At 50.3% G+C, this 19,821-nt stretch overlaps 1 protein-coding gene and 1 long non-coding RNA gene across 4 annotated transcripts; both read right to left on the bottom strand.

The window, feature by feature from the left end:
* Window positions 1-1,504: 1,504 nt before the first annotated feature.
* On the bottom strand, window positions 1,505-11,646 carry CC1H2orf72 (chromosome C1 C2orf72 homolog). Of its 3 annotated transcripts, XM_045481685.1 has the most exons (4): window positions 10,940-11,645; window positions 7,984-8,097; window positions 4,281-4,316; window positions 4,017-4,132 (listed from the first exon to the last, which is right to left on the bottom strand). In XM_045481685.1, exons 1-3 carry the CDS (start codon window positions 11,544-11,546, stop codon window positions 4,312-4,314), a joined length of 726 nt encoding a protein of 241 aa, XP_045337641.1. In that variant the 5' UTR covers window positions 11,547-11,645; the 3' UTR covers window positions 4,017-4,132; window positions 4,281-4,311. The 3 variants fall into 3 exon arrangements, with proteins under 3 accessions (XP_045337639.1, XP_045337640.1, XP_045337641.1); XM_045481683.1 differs by lacking the exon at window positions 4,281-4,316 and having other exon boundaries at window positions 1,505-4,132; window positions 10,940-11,642; XM_045481684.1 differs by lacking the exons at window positions 4,281-4,316; window positions 7,984-8,097 and having other exon boundaries at window positions 1,505-4,132; window positions 10,940-11,646.
* Window positions 11,647-14,250: 2,604 nt separating this feature from the next.
* On the bottom strand, window positions 14,251-15,040 carry LOC123596966. Its single transcript, XR_006711897.1, has 2 exons — window positions 14,847-15,040; window positions 14,251-14,471 (listed from the first exon to the last, which is right to left on the bottom strand). It is a non-coding gene; the product is annotated as an uncharacterized LOC123596966 (long non-coding RNA).
* Between the last annotated feature and the right edge of the window lie 4,781 nt (window positions 15,041-19,821).

Below are 19,821 nucleotides of genomic sequence, written 5' to 3'. Positions count from 1 at the left end.
GCTCTTTGGTGCTGGCACGTGCTGGACCAGACCGGACTGAGGGGCAGAGGCTAAGGGTGAGACCCACTCCCATCAGGGAGCAAGGGGCTTGGAGTGGCTGTCCTGGCAGCCAGGAGTTCTGGAGTGGGCAATATATCTGGGACAGCAGGTGGTCAGGGTTAGAATAGTCTGGGGTTGGGGAAATGATCTGAGAAGACCTCACTAACCAGTGAGGAAAAGGGAACGCAGGGTGACAAGACAGAGGCCCAGGATTGGTAACCAGAACTCAAAATGAGAGCTTAGTCACAAGGACTAAGTGCCTAACTACTCCAAATAAGTGCAGAGAACGATAGTAACAAGCCTGACTTAAGACTTAACATCTGAACTCCTACTGGAGTGTCTCTGAATTTCACCAGCCATGGAACACGCAGGTGTGGGTCTGCGTTTGAAGCAGGAGCCCCGGCTGGGGAGCTCAGGGAAGAAGCCAGAGGGGTCTCTCGCCCTTGCCAAGCCCTGGACCCACAGTGGCCCTAGTGCCCAGCCCAACTTTGGACCCAAGCAATCCCACACCCTGGTCCCTTCAGTAGGTCTGTGAGCCATGGCCTGGCCTGGCTGGTAGGCCCTGTTTCCGTTCCCGATTCGGCAGCCCCAAGTATAATGCAACCAGAGGGCTCTGGCTCAGGGGCCAAAGGCACCTGAGGAATTCATGCAGGATCCTGGTCATCCACGCTGCCTTGTATCTTATTTCCTTTGAACTCTAAAATTACACAAACAACGGTCTGTCTCAATCCTTGATCCACTAACACACAAAACCAGGTCAGAGGGGAGTCGTGCAGCCCCTGGGTACAAAACAAAAGGTTGTCTCCACTGCGCTGGTCGTGTTTGCCATCCAAACAGGACAAAGTGCAGGCCTGCTGACTACAGGGAACCCAGCCCCGCAGCGCGCTTCTGTTACACTTTGCAGTGCAGCTGCCATCAGGTGAACATGGCTGTCATCACCTTTTCTGGTGAGGCTGGGCCCTGGGTTCTCTGTCTGGGATAAGAGGGACTTGTTTAGAGCACACAGGTATGGGGGGCTCGGCCCTTGGCCCCTTTGCAGCTTTGCCTTGTTTTTGGTTTGACAACCAAGGGATTCCTTCTGTGTGGCAAGTCTTGGAGACAAATTCTTTGAGAGGAAAGGCACTATGACACAAATCATAAAGGGCTCTCTGAGACTCAGGCAAGGCCATTTGATCTCATTAAACATGCTTATATGGGCACACAAAACACACACATCCTGTTAAATACCAAGCTCAATGTTATCTTTTTTAAAAATTTCAAGTATTTACTTTCCAGCTATAGATTTTCCAATTCTAGCCAATAGGGTGCTGGAGGTGTGATCTAGGGTGGGAATGGAAGTGTTTCAGGCCAAACTATTCCAGAAGTTCCCACCTTTTGCCCGGATGCTCTGCTCCCAGGGGCCCTTGCAAGGAACACCTTATGAAAATGAAAGGGAAGATCCATTCTGGTTTTGATTAGACAGCAATGAGGTACCGTTTGGTTTTATTAGATATAAGGAATTATTGATTCAAGTCAGAAGCAGCACAATTACCGCCATATTAGAAGGATTAATACCCAACAGTCCAGACCATGACTTGACCGGAGGCCTTCGCCAATGGCTCCTGGTACCACCGACTTAATCCGGGCCTCTATTCTCGGACAGGCCCGTCCAACCTTCATGCCTTGGAAGAGTCCTTGGAAGGGATCTACCACCAAGGTCATCCCTTCCAGCACCTAACTCCTCTGTCTGCTAGAAAATACCAACTAGACTGTTCCTAAAAGGACAGCGCTTATCTTAGCCATGTGTCAAGGAAGCCAAACTAGACCCGGAAGGATCTCAGTCTTGTGTTTTCTGTTGGGAGGCAGAACACAAATCTCAGTAAAGATCTTCTCTCCTCAACTATTCACCAGAGATACTGAAAGCAATGAAAAAATAATATGCAAACCACCCTTTACCCCACAGGCTTGCAAACTCATATGTTCTCCAGGATCAGGCAGGTGGCTTACGTGAGCAAGGTGCAGTGGATGAGGGGCGGTGTCGATGGCTGGGAGGGGGCCTCCAATCAGGGGAGGGGGGTTGCAGCAAACTGGAGATGATGGCATTGCCCCATCCTCCACCCTAGGAAACTAGCTTTTTTATGTGCAATCTCTCAAGTCTCAAATATTGTTAACAAATACAAAAGTTTGAACACAGCAGAGGCGGGCTGCCTTGGAACTTCTGCCTTAGATAACTTCCTAACTTAATAAAAGCTCCCTCCCCCCACCAAATAACAAAACTCCAACCCGATTATTACAAAGAAATTAACAGAGAAATTGAAAAATATAGCAGCTTCAAAAATACCAGTCTCCCCATTTTAAAACAAAATCAAAAGTTAATTCATTGAGTTCATTCTTGCGGAGAAGGAGGTCAGCTGGGTCCACTTATCGGTGAGACAGCCTTGCATTATTAAAAGGACACCTGCTGTTAACCAAGCCCCAAATAAGATGTCACCCTGTCTGCCCTTACACTATCCTCATGAGGCAGAGAGGGGTTGAATTAGGCTGATTATGAAGAATAAATTGAAGCATAGAGCCAGGAGGGACCCTCCTTGATCTCATACAGCCCCTCAACCCCAATTCCACATTTTGGTACCAGAAATGGAAACCAAAATAACTACTGGAAGTCATGCAGCATCTTGCAGAACCCTGGGCAGAAACCTGCCCAACAGCACGTCTGCTGAGCAGACCGTGCGCGAATGAATGAATTCAGCTACTTTGCTTAGATAGCGCTTCCTACCACGGAAAATCAGGAGATGCGCTTGCCACTCCAAAGACTGTATTAACTCCAGGGGCAGGCAAGGAAGGCAATGGAGGTAATGCAGAGCTCCTTCTACAAGTGAACGGATGGCTTTCCTGGCTTTTAAGGGAACATCATCGACCCTGTCTGACTCATAAACAGAGAAAAAATGATTCAGGAACTTGGCACCTCTGGGCTGGGTTTGCTTTGACCTTGGACAAGGGCCTGAGATCGAGAGAAAGTCCCATGTCTTTATTCCTACCTTTCCTTGTTTGGTGCTGTGGGCCATTCCTAGCATTCTTATTCTCAAAGGCTTTGGCACAGATCAATGTCAACATGAGGAAGAGAGAGGGCATGCAAAGTACTTGGATGTCTTGTCTCTGGCCCAATAGGCCCCCAGGGCAGCAATGCAGTCTTTATTTTGGCTTGCTCTGGGAGCCAGGGTCTTGGGAAGCCCAACCCTCTCTGCTCCAGGGGACTCTTCCTAGAATTTCACAGGGAGAAGGGATTGGCTCATCCAGAGTTTCTCAAGGTTGCCATGATGAGCAATTTGGATGGAACAATAATTGGCTGTTTGAGATTGTCCTGTACGTTGTAAAATAACCACTAAGTGCCAAGGGCACCACATAGTTACAGTAACCCTCCCAACACACACACACACACACACACACACACACACACACACACACACACACAAAGTTTCCAATGCTGCCTGGAGCAGCAGCCTGGCCCTTGGGTGAGAGCCCCTGGGCTGGTAGTCCCCTCATGTATTTGAGAAACAGAAGCCACAAAGGTTCAGTGACATGTCTAAGACCACTCCCCCCAGATCTGATGACTTCTGGTCCAGAGTTCTTTCCAGTCGCACTTGAAATGATGGATGCTCATGCAAACACACCACAGGCTGCCACAGCACCACAGAGCCTCAAAGGAGACAGCCATCTGTCCCAATGGTACAGAGAAACTGAGGTACAGGAAGAACAAATAACCTCACTGTGATCAGAGATTGAGCAAATTATGAGGTGGGGGCAGGTTCCAGGAAAATAAGTTTTCCCAGCTGGCTCAATGCGGCAGCCCCCTGGCAGCAGGGGCCTTTGTGGTTACCACCATTCAAGGTCACCATGGAGGCAAGGGGGCTCAGTGAGAAGGCGCCAGTCCCCAGAGTGCAGGTTCGAGCCCAGGCAGTCCGGGTGTCCGGCCTTCATCTTGAGTCTCCAGCGGGCTCAGCTGGAGCGTGGACAAATCCATCACAGGCTCTCAGCCCCTTTCTGGGGTCCTCGCATTCTCCATTGGGAAACACGTCTGTCAGGGCCAGCTCCTCCTCAGGATCCTGGAGGTGATCTGGAACACAAGAGCAGGACCCACCCGATCAGAAGGTCAAGTTTGGGAGTGAATAAGCTAGGAATGAAAGGGAGAGAGTTGGCCTCAGCAAATATCTACTTAAAAACCACAGTGAAATACATATCAAAAACCTTAAAAATGTACATACCCTTTGACCCATGAATTCCACTTCTAGGATTTTATCCTATGGAGATAATTAGGGATAATTAGTGGAGCTGCTGCGGCCGTCTTGCTACGGCCGTCTTGCTACCAGCCCAAGGATGAAACAAGAGTGAGGGCAGCCCAGTGGAGAGAAGGAAAGAATCTGGGCCCCTGAATCGACCAGCTCTGAAGCGGACTCTACCACTAGACCGTCTTTTAGGTGAGATACTGAATGCCTGTGCTGCTATGCTTGCTTTCTCTGCCTGCAGCTGAAAGCAAACATACCGATTAGATGTGCAACCACGGGATGGGGTAACCATGGCTCACCCACAGGATGGGAGTCAGGCATTAAAAATGATGCATGGGGCAGGTGCCTGGGTGGCTCAGTCGGTTGAACATCTGACTTCAGCTCAGGTCACGATCTCACGGTTCGTGAGTTCGAGCCCAGTCGGGCTCGCCACTGTCAGCACAGAGCCTGCTTGGGATTCTCTCTCCCTCTCTCTCTCTCTGCCCTTGCCACTCCCCTGCGTGGACACGTGTGCACGCTCTCTCTCTCAAAATAAAGAAATAAACCTTAAAAAAGAGATACATAAAATTCCATAGAACTAAACACACACACACACACACACACACACACACACACACACAAATACAAGTGAAACTGGGGAACTCTGAGGAGGATCTGTGGATTGTTTCAATGTCAATATCCCAGTGGTAATATTATCCAATAGTTTCACACAAGATGTTACCATTGGGGGAAACTGGGCCAAGTGCACAGGATCTCTTTGTATGATTTCTTACAACTGCATGTGAATCTACAATTACACACTATCCCCTCAAAAGAGAAAAGATATCGTTGATATGCAATCATTGCCGTGGAATACTGCAGCCACCATATGTTATTGTGAAGGAAGCTGATTGCAAAACAGTATGTATAAATGTCTGTCTGTATAATCCTATATTTATTATGTATATCATTGCCTACACATAGTCCATGAATGCAATTTTCATTTTAATACATTTGCTTCTACTTGAGATTAAATAATTTGTTCTATGCTACAGAGACACCTGGGTGGCTCAGTCAGTTAAGCATCCGACTCTTGGTTTTGGCTCAGGTCATGATCTTGCGGTTCGTGGGTTTGAGCCCCACATCAGGCTCTGTACTCTCAGCACACGGCTTTCTTGGGATTCTCTCTCTCCCTTTCTCTCTGCTCCTCCCTCCCTCTCTCTCTCTCAAAATAAATAAATATACTTAAAAAAAAAAAAGAAGAGCATGTGACTCTTGATCTTAGAGTCATAAGTTTGAATACCAAGTGGGGTGTAGAGATTACTTAACCAAACACAACTTAAAAAAAATTGTTGGGACGCCCGGGTGGCTCAGTCAGTTGAGCATCCAACTCTTGATTTCACCTTAGGTCATGAACCCAGGGTCGTGGGATCGAGCCCTGCATCAGACTCTGCAATGAGCGTGGAGGCTGGTTGAGATTCTCTCTCTCTCTCTCTCTCTCTCTCTCTCTCTCTCTCGCCCTCCTCTACCCATGCACATGCTGTGCGTGCTTTCTCTCAAAAATAAAAATAATAAATTGAAAAACACTGAAAAAATTTGTTATATGCTACAGAGGGGGAAGTTACACAAGATCTATGTAAAATTGTTTAGGATTCCTTTGCTTTATTATTTTTTTCCTTTGGTTCCCCAAAATATCCAAAATGATGATTGAAAAGTTGAAGTGAACATTTTTGTAATTAAATGTTTTAAATATCTGATGCATTTTGCAGATGATGCATATATTATATAGAAGTATATTTATTAAAATTTCTATAACACAAGGGGATCTAGATAGGTAGATCAATGAATAGACTGGTATACACCAAAATGCAGATTATAGTTACTTTTAAGTGGCAGAATTAAGCAAATGACTTAAACACTTGTTTTGCTTTTTCAATTTTTTTGAGCTTTCACCTGTGATAGGCAGAATTCTAAGATGACCCTTAAGATTTCCATTCCTTGGTGTATCCATCCTGTATAATCCCCTTCTCTGAGTGTGGGTGGGACCTGTGAATCCCTTGATTAGGGTACCGTATATGACAAAGGTGACATTTGATGATTAAGTGACATAACAGGAGACTAGAAAGTCTCCTGCTAATTGAAGAAGCAATTGTTGTGTTGAGAGATGTGTAGAGGTGTGACTGTCAGAGCAGAGAACAGCCCCAGCTAACAGCCACCAACAAGGCAGGGGCCTCAGTCCTACAGCAGCAAAGAAGTGAATTCTGTCCACAACGAAGTGAGCTTGAAGGACTCAGGCTCCAGAAAGGACTGCAGCCCGGCAGACACTCAGATGCAGCTTTATGAGACCCTGAACAGAAGGCCCAGCTAAGCCCTGCCCAGGCTTAACCCATGGAAATCTAGAAGAATTCATGGGCATTGTGTTAAGCCACTAAGTTTATGGTAACTTGTTACGTGCCAGTAGAAGGCTGATACCTCACCTTCTGATTTTTGATTTGATTTATGATTTTTTTTGAACATAAAGAACATTTGCCCCTGGGGGCGCCTGGGTGGCTCAGTCAGTTAAGCATCCCACTTTGGCTCAGGTCATGATCTCACGTTCATGAGTTCGAGCCCCACATATAGGGGTTCTCCGCTGACGGTGCGGAGCCTGCTTCGGATCCTCTGTCCCCTTCTCTCTCAGCCTCTCCTTCGCTCTCAAAAATAAATAAACATTAAAAAAAATTCTTTAAAAAATAAATAAAACATTGCCTGTTTCTGTAACAGAGCTGTACTGTTCAGTACACTTTGGGGGTGCAGGCCACATACATTCGGCTGGTTACAACTTAACTCCCCGGGTACTTCTTGTCTCTGTCACAACAGCCTCAATGCCTACAGAGTGCTTCTGGTGACTTCGCAGGACTTTCTTCCCTCCCCTTCTCCTATTAGTGGCCTGATGATCCTACCCTAAAAATGGCTTCAGGCTGAGTTCCTTCCTCTCCGTTCCCAAACTGCCAGCATTGGGTCCAGGCTGCCCATTGTTCCTCCTAGGACCGGGCGGTCCCCTGCTAACTGGTTCTGCCTCTTGTCTCTCCCTGCTCCGCAGTCTGCCACCTCTCCCAAACACGTCTAATCTGGACACCCCCGCTCAGAATGACCAGCGGCTCACTATTCCCCAGACACCTGGGTCCAGGGGCCCAATTTGGTGTAAACTCTCCTCTTCAGCCTTAGCCCTACCAGTCTCCCATACCTCACCCCCGGCTCTCCTGACAAGGGGCTCCTTTTTGGAGCATGACATCATGCCGTCAAGCCTTCGTTCACAGTACTTCCTCTCTAAGTCTTACCATTTCCGCCTAGGACGATCTCCAACCCCTAGCTGCCTGGTCACTTGCCCTTGATACTCCCTGGATCCTCAGGGGAGATGGAATGCATCTGGCTCCAAGTGTCCCGCTATGCACCTGGAGGGCACCTGCAGGGCAGCCCTGCCCGCACCAACTGCCTTCATTAGTCAGAGACCCACGGGGCTAGAGCCCTGCTGGGGAGCCTGTGTGCCTTGCCCAGTGGCAGGGGCACCTCACATCACTCACCTCCACGCCCCGCACAAGGCGGGTGCTCCATGGATGTTGGTCCACTCTATCCCTCAGGTCCCTGTGAGCACATGACCATTCCCATAATCCCAAGCACCTGGCCCTCAGGGTCCAGAAGGCCAGGAAGGCAGCACACTCACCCTGAGCTGGGTCACTGGGGGAGGTGGCATCTGGGTCCTTCCCCCGGCTCCAGGGACCCCAAGAAAAGCACGCCAGCAGTGCTGGGAGGCCGGGTCTCTCCCAGGCTCCTGCCACTAGAAAGAACACAAAGTCCCAGAGGCAGCAGGTGAGTGTGCTTGACAGGACTGAGAGATTATCTGTTCAGCAAACCAAGAGCTTCAATCATCAACTGCCCTAGTTTCAACTGTTTGATTAAAAACACAAGGATTTTGATTTATAAAATCAAAATGGACTTTTTTATACTTAAAAAAGTATAAAGGTGGACTTTTTATACTTAAAAATTTGAGCCTCCCCCCCCCCCCATAAAAGATTGCTTTATATACATTATGTTATTTTATCTTCTCAAAACCCTATGATGTGGGTATCGTGCCTGGGAAACCGTGTAACACAACTGCCATGAAACTAACAATTCCATAGCACCAAAGAAAATACTCAAAGAGCAGAAATTCTCCCCCTGGGTTTAGTTCAAACTGTGTCTTAATGGGAACAGATTTAATCTTTTTTGATAATTACAATAAAACAATTACATGTTGAGTCTAGTTTCCTTTTTATATAGTAGCACCTCAGTCCCAGAGAGTCCCAACTCTCTGGAGAAAGCCAATTGGGACACAAAATGTCCTGTTCATAAATCCTTACTCGGGACCTATTTACTCTTAATTTGTACCCTCTCCTAACGAGACTGGATGCTTAGTTGGATTAGGATTTGAACTAAACATAAACTAGGTAAAAGGTCACTGCCAAAAGGCAGGCAACCTGAAAGTGTACTAACTATCAGGCAGGGAGGAAACAGACTGGAAAACTTTAAAAAGCCAGACCCAGCTGCCAGCAAAACCGTAGCAAAGGAAGCCATGGTGCCACCCACCGCAAGAACCCTGAAGAAACCAGGGGACAATGAGTTACAACCACACTCATGACTTTTGGTCATGAAAGGTTTCATTGTTGTTTAGTATGTTTTTAAAAAAGGAGAAACGAGTTTAAGCAGTAGAGAATGATTCCCTTGCAGAGTGTTAAAATTTCTTAAGTGTTGGGGCGCCTGGGTGGCTCAGTCGGTTAAGTGGCCGACTTCGGCTCGGGTCATGATTTCGCGGTCTGCGAGTTCGAGCCCCGCGTCGGGCTCTGTGCTGACAGCTCAGAGCCTGGAGCCTGTTTCAGATTCTGTGTCTCCCTCTCTCTGACCCTCCCCCGTTCGTGCTCTGTCTCTCTCTGTCTCAAAAATAAATAAACGTTAAAAAAATTTTTTTTAAAAATGTCTTAAGTGTTGATAGGAGGCAAGGATTCTGCAGGCCAGGCAGGGTGTTGGGAAATGGGAATATAATGTCACTTACGAGGGAAAGTGACAAAACCACCCAGTTAAGAGTTCTGGGATTTCACTTGCAAATTTACAAGGGGGAGTAGGGAGGGTTGGGGAAGGCTTCCTGGAAGAGGAAGTCCAGTCCCAAAAGATGAGATGGGATTGGTCAGGTGAAGAGGAGGCTAGGAAAAATGGCTTTCATTCGAGGCAACTGCATTCAAGGCAACTGTAATGTGTACAAAAACTTAGGAGGCCAGAGCACGCTTGGCTCCGGGGAATTAAAAGTTGCTTCTGGAGAATGGAAGAGGGCTAAGAGACTGAGAACTCAGAATTTTCTAGGCACCAGCTCATTAAGCAGAGAATATTTGGTTGTGTAAATTCCCTCCTCTGCCCCATGGGGCCAGGTCAGTGAAGAAGCTGGCATCCACAATCACAATAATAACCCACCTCAGGACATTCCCCACGTCTTTCAGGATACTGCTTGCAGAGTTTCAAATTTAGCTGGCTAGCTCACAGATTCGAGAGAAAAGGGTTGCAGGCATGTGGGGGGAGGTTGGGGCAGGCTCTAAGGCTGAGCTGCACGGCCTTCACCCAGGCAGGCCAGGCTAGCTGGTAGGTCTGTGACATTTGTGCCATCCGAGGTCCCAGGTCTCCTTGCTGGAAAAGGCTCCCCTGCAAGCCTGGCATCTCCCAGTGTCTGGTTAACACACCAGTGCCCAGGGAAGCAGAACACAGTCTCTGTCTTCATTAACTCTTTAGCAAGAAGGGAAGGCTGGAGGGCTTGGGGGGCAGCAGATGCTGGAAAAGTGAGGGTGGCGAGGGACCTGGGAACGCAAAGAACAATCCTGCCACCTCTCAGCTTTGCCAGGTCCAACTACACTTAATGTCTGTACTTTAATCCTGAGATACAGAAAAGCTCTTGTTGGTGGAGTAGATTCTGACACTGCCCCCAGCGTCCTCACCCAGGCTGGGAAAAGCCCCTCACTCCCCTCCTCCCACTTCAGGAGAACATAGAGAGAAACACAGCAGTGGGTGCGCACAGAGTGGGTAGCCAAGGAGGATTAGAAAATTCTGGGCCCCCAGTCCCTCACACCCTGTCCCCCTACCTCCAAGTCTTGGCGTCTATTCCTTTCCTTATTCCTATGATAAGCCCTTGGCGCTTCTGCACTGAGCCTCCCCGTCCCCGTCGCATCTCTAGCTGCACAGCGTCCTAGAAGCTCCGCGCACCGCCAAGCCCTTAGTCCCGGGTCTGTTCCCCTCCCCACCTTTAAACTTGGGCATCCTGAGGCTTTCTCACCTCCTCTCCCTCCCCCCCAGCTCCCAGCGCAATCCAGTCTTCTCTCCACCAACTTCCCCTGCCTTGAGCTTGCCCGCTCGGCTTTTCCAAGCCCTCCTGCATCTCTAAGGCTCTCTGGATCCTTCCGGAACAGACTGGACCCCGTGCCCAGGGCCCACTGCGCTAGCTGGAAGACCTAGTGCTAGGCACCTCCCCTCTCTCCCGGCCTCAGTTTACTGTGGTGCACCAGGAGGGAAGCCGGCCTAAAGAGTTCCAACTTGGGGGTCTTCCCCCCACCCCCCACCCCCGACGCCGCCCGCCCGCCCGCTCCCGGGCCTCGTAGTCTCACCTGCTCGCGCGGGCCCCGCAGCTTGCAGCGCTCTGCAGGCGGCCGCCTGGACGGCCAAGCTGGAGGCCGGGTGGCCGGGGCGGTAGGCGGCCGCCTGCACCGGGCCCCCCGCCTGGCGGCCGAACACCGCGCGCAGGAGCGCCTCCAGGAGCCGCAGCCCCGCCGCCACCGCGTCCTCGGGCCCGGCCTCGGCCACCAGCACCCCGACCAGCGCCGCGCCGGCCCGCCGCCGGCCGCGCACGTCCCGCAGCATCTCCCGCAGGCGGCGCCGCGGCTCGCGGGCGGTCAGCGAGGACGCGCGGCACAGCACGAAGACGAGCGGCGAGCGGATGGCGCGCGCCCCCGCCGTCCCGGGCGGCCTCTGCGCCCCCGGCGCCCCGGCCCCCGGCGCCCCGGGCCCCGCGCCGCCGGGCTTGCCCGCGCCTGGCTCCGGCGGGAAGACGGCCCGGGCGAAGTCCCGCAGCAGTGCGCGGCTCTGCTCGCGCTCCCACAGCTCGCCCACCAGCAGCACCTGCCCGCGGCCGCCCGCCGCCTCCACCAGCGCCTGGAAGGGCGGCTCGGCCGGGCGCGGGGGCCGCGCCGCCAGCTCCTCCAGCTCGCGCTCCATGCCCGCCGCCGCGCGTCCTCTGCGGCCGCCGGGGCCAGGGCGCGCCAGAAGCGCCCCTCTCGAGGCGCCGGCGCCCGGGCCCAGTAGGACACGCCCCCGAGGGCCAAGCTCCGCCCGACCCCCGGCCCGCGGGCCGCGTTTTCCGTGCCGCAGCCGGCTGCTGGGGGGGGGGGGGGGGGCGCGGCTGGGGCTCTCCCCCCAGGGCTCTAAGGGCGGCTCCTCCCGCAGTGTCTGTGGCAACGCGGGGACACCGAGCCGGCCGTCCGTGTATCCAGGCACCGATTCATCCATCCATTCAACAACCACAAATTGAGCACATACTAGGAACAGGGCAGCCGAAGGTGAAGGAAGACAGAAAATTATGTGAACAAATACACTTTCACAAGTTAGATCGGTTTGAGACCTGGAACAGATACTTCTTTTCTCCCCCCCTAATGTGTATTTTTATTTATTTTGAGAGAGAGAGAGAGACAGAAAGAGAGAGAGAAAGAGGGAGAGAGAGAGAACGAGCAGGGGAGGGGTAGAGACAGAGGGAGAGAGAGAGAATCCCAAGAAGGTTCCACACTGTCAGTGTGGAGCTTGATTCCAGGCTCCGTCCCCTGGCCATGAGGTCATCACCTGAGCCTGACAATTAACCTTCCTCTAACTATGCTGCTTTAGAGTTGATGGAGGGGTGGGGTGGGGGGGGGCACCAGAGACAGAAAGCAGACAATGGGGTAGGGAGGTGAGAAAAGAGTGGAAAGGGGGATTTCTTCTCTTCTGTCACTTAACTCACCTTTTGGGTCTTAGCATTTAACAAAAGCTAATTGAGGGTTCATTATTGCAACAAATACTTATGTCCACAGGGCAGTGCCCCAGGTGCTGGGGGGGAAGGAGGTGAAAACTAAGAAGGCCGACAGCTTTACTCCCTGTGGAGCAGAAAGCTTAAGAAGGCAGATAGGGGCACCGATGGTGCTGTGATCTGGGCAGGGGTAGTGGTGGTTTAGGGGGTGACAAGGGGATGTCAGTAGGCCAAGTTAGAAGCAGGGGTGCATTTACTTTCTAAGGGTCTAGGTCAGCTTTGTCCAATGGAACATTCTTTGATGATGACGATATTTTATATGATCTATACTGTCCAATGCAGTAGTCACAAGCCACATGTGGCTGTTATTAGCAACCGAGGAGCTGAATTTTACATTTTATCTCGTTTTAATGAAATGTAAATAGCCGCACGAGGTTAATGGCTGTGGCAGTAGACAGTGCTTTACTTCCGCTGACTCCCTTTCGGTCAATAGCATATTCATGCTCAGCTCTCTCTTTCACCATATAACCCCCAATGTGCTCTTCAGTTACCCTATTTCCTGCCCCCCCCCATAACTATGCTGAAATATCTCCTCCTGGAGAAATTGTATGTCCATTCAATAAAACACACCTTTTTTGAGCACCTACTGTGTGCAAGCAGTGGGAATTTGAAGATGTGCAAGCAGCCCTGCCCTAAGTCGAAATTATTCAGCAGTTGTTTTAGCCAGTGCTTGGAGTAAGGACCCCATATCTTTGTTGTGAGCCTAGTTCATAGAAAGCTCTTCTCATTGTGTACGGTCTTTGTTCAGGGCACAGATCCAGGGGCTTGGGTGGGAAAAGCCCAAGATTTGGAAGCCCTGGGCCAGAATCAGGGTTGGGTTCCAGCACCAGCTCAGTGATTCAGTCCCTCAACTTGTATGTACTGAGCATCTCTGCCGTGTATTGTGCCCGGTGCTGGGGAGACAGCTTACCCTACTGGATAGGCTGTTCTAGTGGGGACTTGTAGAGAGAGAGAGAGAGAAAGAGAGAGAGAGAGAAAACAATACACATAAATAATAGCTTCAGATGGTGATCGGTGCTATGAGAAAAGTAATGCAGAGCTGACAAAAGGGTCACGTACTTGAGATGCTGGCCTCTTCCTGTGAATACAATCCTGAAGATGCCACAGAAACAAGCGGGGGGTTGATGAGGATTAAGAAAGCAACGCACAAACCATGAAAACTTCTCCCCACCCGCCCCCCCCCCCCAATCCTACCTCCTTGGAGGCACCAGGTGGTTGGGTCATGGAGGGTGGGAAGGAAACAGCAATCCCTTGCAGGTAAGGGCTGGGGGCCCTAGAAGGGGGTAGGATGAGTGAATGTCTCACAACATGTACTTTTCTCTGCCCGCATCGGCTTGGATGGATCGTTGCCCAGCCCCAGCCCCACAGTTATCGCCATCACTGCCGTGGCGCTCTGAGGCAGAAAATAGTTGTGCTAGCCAGGAATGGTAACATCAGGCTAGAGTTGGAAGCATAGCACAACCGGACCTGGCAGCCCCTCTAAGTCCAGGCCCTTCTTCCCCCTGCCTGGGTCAGGGCATTCCACTCACATGACCTAGCTCATGAAAAGAGTAGCGGCCAAGGGAGAGTGCCTAGAAGTCCCTTGAGCAAGGTGCCTGGTAAGGGTCAGAGGGGGCTCTGAGGGACCTGGAGGTAGCCAAGTCTACACTGTAATGCCAGAGGCAATTCCCTTGTCCTCACCACCACCCTCCCTTCTTTGAGCTCCCCAGGGGGGATACAAGGTAGGATTTAGGCTTTAGCCTCTTCCAAGGTAGCTGATATCCAGGTGAGTATCAATCACTGGGAAAACTAATCAGATTTAATTAAGACATGAATTACAATTCATTTCAGCTACTAATAACACAGACTCCAAATAACAGCTACTGATAATACAGACTCCAAACACAATGAAAGTTTATTTTTCCCTTTTGTAGAAGTGTGGGGGTGGACTGCTCACGGCCGACATAGTAGCTTTGTATCACTAGTTCTTGAGGACTCAGGTTTCAATCCAGATCACTATTCCCCCATCTCATCTTCATAATCCAAGCTAGCAGCGTCCGCGCCAGCCATCACATCTGTATTCCAGGCACCTGGATAGCAGAGGGCTGAGGAAGGAACAAACATCAGATTGACTTCAGATTTCTTCACAGCACCACTGCATTTAAGATGATAGTTGAATAATACTTTTAAAGTATCAAAGAGAAAGAACTTCGAACCTAGATTTTTGATTTCTAGCTAAATTATCAGGTATTTAAAGGGTCGGAAGTTTTCTCGCAAATAGCCACCCCTTGAAAACACTGTTAGAGGAAGCACTCCAACAAGAAAAGAAATAAATACAGGGGTGCTCAACAATACTGAGTGAGAGGGATTAAATCATTTGCTTAAGTCACTCTTGTCTGAGTAAATGGTACAATGCAGGGCCAGCAAAGCACAGCCTGGGTGCATAGAAGTGCAGAGGCGACAGCCTGTGGGAGTCCTACCTAGCGAATAGACAGGTAATGGACCCCAGCGAGGTCACTTCTTTGAGGAAGAGAGGAAGACACAGCAGCTGACTAGAGCATTGCTCTTATTTTTGGACTGTCTTGCCAGGCTTGTCTAAAACCAACATGCTCTGCCGCGAGCCGTTTATTCTATTTATTCTTCGGCTTTAAACTTCCAGGTAACAATTCCAAGCCTTCCAGAGGTGGGATGGAGAATGAATCAGAGAAGGGGTGGGTGTTAAACAAAGGTCAGAGTCCAGGGCCAGTGAAGTTTATCTTTACCTGCGCTATTTACATGGCGAAGGTTCAGGGATTAAATTAACAGGGAACTACAAAGACCTTAAAAAAAAAAAGAGGCAGGAAGCCAAGATTATTTTTCCTTCCTCTGTGTCCATGCCCTCGACAATATCATGAAACAAATAGGCTTTTTCTGATTTCTCTGGTTTTCAATGAAGATGTAGAGTGAAACTGGGATTTCTGGAACAATTTGCTTCCTCATGGTCCCTCAAGCAGAACTTGGTAGGAAGAGTGACAGAAAAGTGTTGATTTGGAGAAAAAGGAGTGATTTTGGTCTGGTTTCGGGTACCTCCTTTCTCCTCTAGTCTCCCGATCTTTCAGGCTATCTTTCCTTCTTCCTTCCCTCAACCCCTCCCTCCTTCCCCTCCCCATCCTTCTCTCCCCACTCTCCCCTACCCCTCAACCCTTCTCTCGTCCCCCTCCCCATCCCGCTCCCCCTCCCCCTCCCCCTTCCCCTCCCCCTCCTTCCCTTCTCCTTCTACCCACTCCTCCTTCCCCTCCTCTCCTCTCTTCCCCTGTCCCTAAGTCTTTTTTCCTTCCCCACTGGTCTTCCTTTACATCTTTCCTTCCTTTCTCTTCACCCACGAAACAGTTGTTTTCGGAGCTCCAAGGAAAGTGGGACCTGGGGAGAGTGTATGGGCTCCTTGGGATCCCTGTAGAGGGAGAAAGATCTTCAATGTGAGGAAGACTGTGAAGGGGAAAGAAGTTGGAGGAGACCCCGGGACTCAGAGAGGACCAAGGCTGGAGCCAGAAACGTTTCAAGACTGCGTCTGATGGGGGCGCTGTGGGCCCGACAGTGGAGCAGCCCCTGTGCTGGGTCCCCGCTGCCGCATTACCAGGAGGGCACCCCTGTGCTAGGACTTCATTTCCTTGTTGTCGAGGTGCAACGTTTTCCTTTCTTCCTTTCTGGGTTCTTTGGCTGGTCTAATGACGAAATTTACATAAGGCAGGTTAACGGGAGAAAAAGAAATTTAATTACATCCTTATGGGAGGCAATTGAGGCTCACTTGTTGTCCTGAGCTGAGGAAAGGGATAGGGGCCTGGGGGCTCCAAAGGGCAGGAGGGCAACTCACAGGACAATGAGAAGGCAAAAGTCTGGTAATCAGATGTTGGCCCTACCATGCAGGTGAGTCTCTCAGATAAAAAAAAATTAAAAAAAAAAAAAATATATATATATCTATATCTGGTAATGATTCTTTTTCTGGGCCAAGTCCCCAATCTAAATTCTTTTAGGCAGTTAAAGGAGAGGTAAAAATCTTTTCCTGAACATTTTGGGTCTTGATTGCCTTCAGCTCAAATAGTCCACATGCCAAAGTGGCATTTTTGGGTGAGGTATTCTGTTCCCTTTCATCGTCTACCTGACCAGGGCTGGTTCCTGTCAGGGCACTGGGGATGTAGATCTCTGTGACAGCTCGTGCTCCTATGAGGGTCAAGCGTCTCAGTTTTACTTGAACTTTAGGTAAGTGAGGGTCTAACGAAGGTCTGTTAAGAAGGCCGGGCAGAAAGACCCTAGCTCTAATCCTTACTGCACCCTTGCCAGGCCCAGGACGGGTCAGCGGTGTCAGCAGGAGGGGGGGCAGGCCCCCTGGGCACGTCTATACAGGCTGAGGGCGTGGGGGGCAGGAAGGCGATCCCCCATCCGCAGAAATGCGTACTCAGCCGGTGCCTGAGCGTTCTACCCGCCCCCACCTATCCCCCTCCGAGGCGTGCACTAGGAGACCTGGGAGTCACAGCTGAAAGAGCATCCATGCAAGAGTGGGGACACCCGCCAGCTCTGCCTGGCAGCCGGGAGCAGGTGACAAGCTTGCCTGAGCATCGCCAGCATGTCTGCAGCTTCAGCCCGGCAGAATGTTGGCAAAATGCAGCTTCAGCATGCAATCCCAGGGAGGCTGTCTGCACCTGCTGCCCTGGCCTTGGCCTCAAGGTGACTTCACGAGGATCCGCCTATGTCTGAGCCTCCGGCACAGCGCAGAGGGGAGCAGCAGCTGACCTGTCCTGCAGCGGCGTGGGGTGACCTCGAAGCCACTCAACTTGGCCCTCCTTTAAAATCCCCCTGGCCAGGTCAAGTTAGAGTTTGAGCAGGAGTCTCCCAAGATCCAACCTCGCAGGAGAACGGCACTGGCTGGTAGTGGCCAGGAAGTGGCTGCGGTCTCCAAGAGCCGAATGGGGCCTTTATCTCCTCCAGGATATGAATGTACCAACCTCACTCCAGCTGGCACTTAGTTGTCAGGCCTCTGGAGGTTAGAGTGGAACTAGGGGGGGTTATCACAGGACACATTCCTCTTCCTCCGCCAGGGTTCAACACGCGCACCCGTTTATAGACAATCAAGTACAATGTCAGCTGTGTCCATGGGGTGGACCTGAGGGATGGCGCTCCCCATGCACTTCCTGCCCCTGTCTCATTCTGTGCCCCTTCTGCAGCTCCTTAGTGCCCTCGCTGATGAGCTATAGGAAGCATGTGTATTTTGGGGATACGTGCAGTGGGCGACTTCATGACCACTCTTCACAGGGTGCCTGGCGTAGGACAAGAAAACCATTAAATATTAATCTCATGATAACTGTATTTGCTCAACCAGCTCCCGGCCAGCACCTCTCCTGACCAGAGAGATGCGTTGAGGATTCAGTCAGGATGGACTCCGTGAGTGCACGAAAACACGGGTTTCATTGCCAAATCTGTATGTTGAATGTGGCTCCACGGCTCAGAAAGCTTCTGTGATTTCTGGCTTGGAGACTGCTCAGCTCACCAATTTCGGGTTGTGCTGGGCAAAGGTGATGGGGGTGTTGCCGATGACACGATAGTGGCATGACACTGGTGGGACAGTGAAACCCTCACCTCATAGCTTTAGAAGAAGCCTCTTCTCACTTATCACCGGCAGCAGAAGCTGTGGTTGCCAGCAGAACCTTCTGTGATGATGAAGATACTTTATGTCTTTACTGTCCAGTATGGTAGCCACTGGCCACAGTGGCTGTTGAACACTTGAAATATGGCTAGTGTGACTCGATTCAAATTTTTATTTAATTTCAATTATTTTTAGGTTAAATTTAAGTAGCCACAGGTAGTCAGGGGCTATCATATTGGGCAGATCTAGAGGTATGCTTTCATTTTCTTCCAAGGATGATTTCTGTGACTTTATCGACAATTTAGTTTACATTGACAGTGACGGCGTGAGGGTACTGGCTGTGGCAAACATTGGTGGTTCCCTACTCGCTGCCACTCCATGCTCGCCGAGCTCTGACTTTGTTACAAAGGGCCAGGGGTTGAACCACTGGTAGATTAAGCCACCTATGATACTCCCGCTCCTCTTTGCCAGTGATCGGTCTCGGGGGTGGGTTTGTGACTCAGTTCTAGCCAGTCCAACACAAGAGGAAGTCCCCTGGAGAGACTTCTGGGAAAGGTTTTCTTTCCCAACCAAGGAAGGTGAATAACCCCTTTGAGCCCATCATTTTCCATCTTGTTTGGGACACTGTTACGTGGATTTGATATTTGGACCTGGGACAGCCAGCTCGTCATTGTGAGGGAAAGGCCAAGACAATCAATATCTTTTTTTGAACTGTTGATAATATTTGGGGAAACTCAGTGAACCCATGTCCTGTGAGAGCTTCTAAGGCTCACCTTAGTCTAAGCACAGTATCATCAATGAGGTGGACCGACATGGTGTTCCATAGGGCAGTGAGATGGTCAAGGTCATTCCAGCACAAAGTCTAGAAGCAAGATGGAGGGGACTCACTGTTGTCCACTCCTGTCCCACACTTTCTTCGGCACTGGCCAAATGGGAGACTTGTGTAGGACTGAGAGAGTAATCATCCCCCTGTACACACACACACACACACACACACACACACACACACACACACTCACAGTGATACTAATGGCTGTACTACCTTCTGGGCTTGGTCTTCCTTCAGATTTGCCATTTGTTGGGTGGCAGTGGGGGGACTCCAAGGGCTTCTCCTCTGCCCTTCCTGTCATAATAGCCCTTACTTTTGGGTCAGAGAACCAATGCGAGGGTTCTGCCTGAGGTTTAAGGCATCTGTTTCAATCCTACACCCAGGCTTTGGAGAAGTAATGGGCTCAGGGTTCCAGCAGCCCTACTATGAGCGGGAACTCAATCAAGTCTCCATTTATCACTCAACCCAGTGGTGTTCTTGTCCCCTGGGATTACTGTTGGTTTGAGCTAGCATCCCAAATCCCCTGAAAGGGGGTATTCATTGTTTTCCTTGGGGCACAGATTCCCTGACACATGGTCAGATCCCCTGTAGGAAAAGCAGGAGTAAGATAGGCAGAATACATTTTTGATGTTATCACATGTTTGTTTTCTTTTCCAAGGGGACCCAGTCTTCATTCAATTCAATGGACTGTGAACTGACACATCAGAGAAGCCACACTGCCACTCTGGGACCTTCTGCTGAAAATAGAGAGGCCATTTTGATGGCAGTGTCCTCTTAGTAACAGCCTGCCTGGGATGCTGGCCCTGACATTATTGCTGTTGGCCTCTCAGGATTATGCTGTTAGACTCCCAACTCTGCTTCAGCCACTGTGAATATTATCTGATTGACCATAGGGCCTTTCCATCATTCCTTCACAATTCAATTAGGCAGGAACACCTAATTGTCTAGTTTAGGTTACATGATGATGTACTAGTTATAAAGAAGCTGAATGAGAATATTTGATTCCCCT

The sequence above is a fragment of the Leopardus geoffroyi genome, chromosome C1, assembly GCF_018350155.1.
Source record: "Leopardus geoffroyi isolate Oge1 chromosome C1, O.geoffroyi_Oge1_pat1.0, whole genome shotgun sequence".
Lineage (NCBI taxonomy): Eukaryota > Metazoa > Chordata > Mammalia > Carnivora > Felidae > Leopardus > Leopardus geoffroyi.
This window is presented reverse-complemented; position numbering and strand designations above follow the sequence as displayed.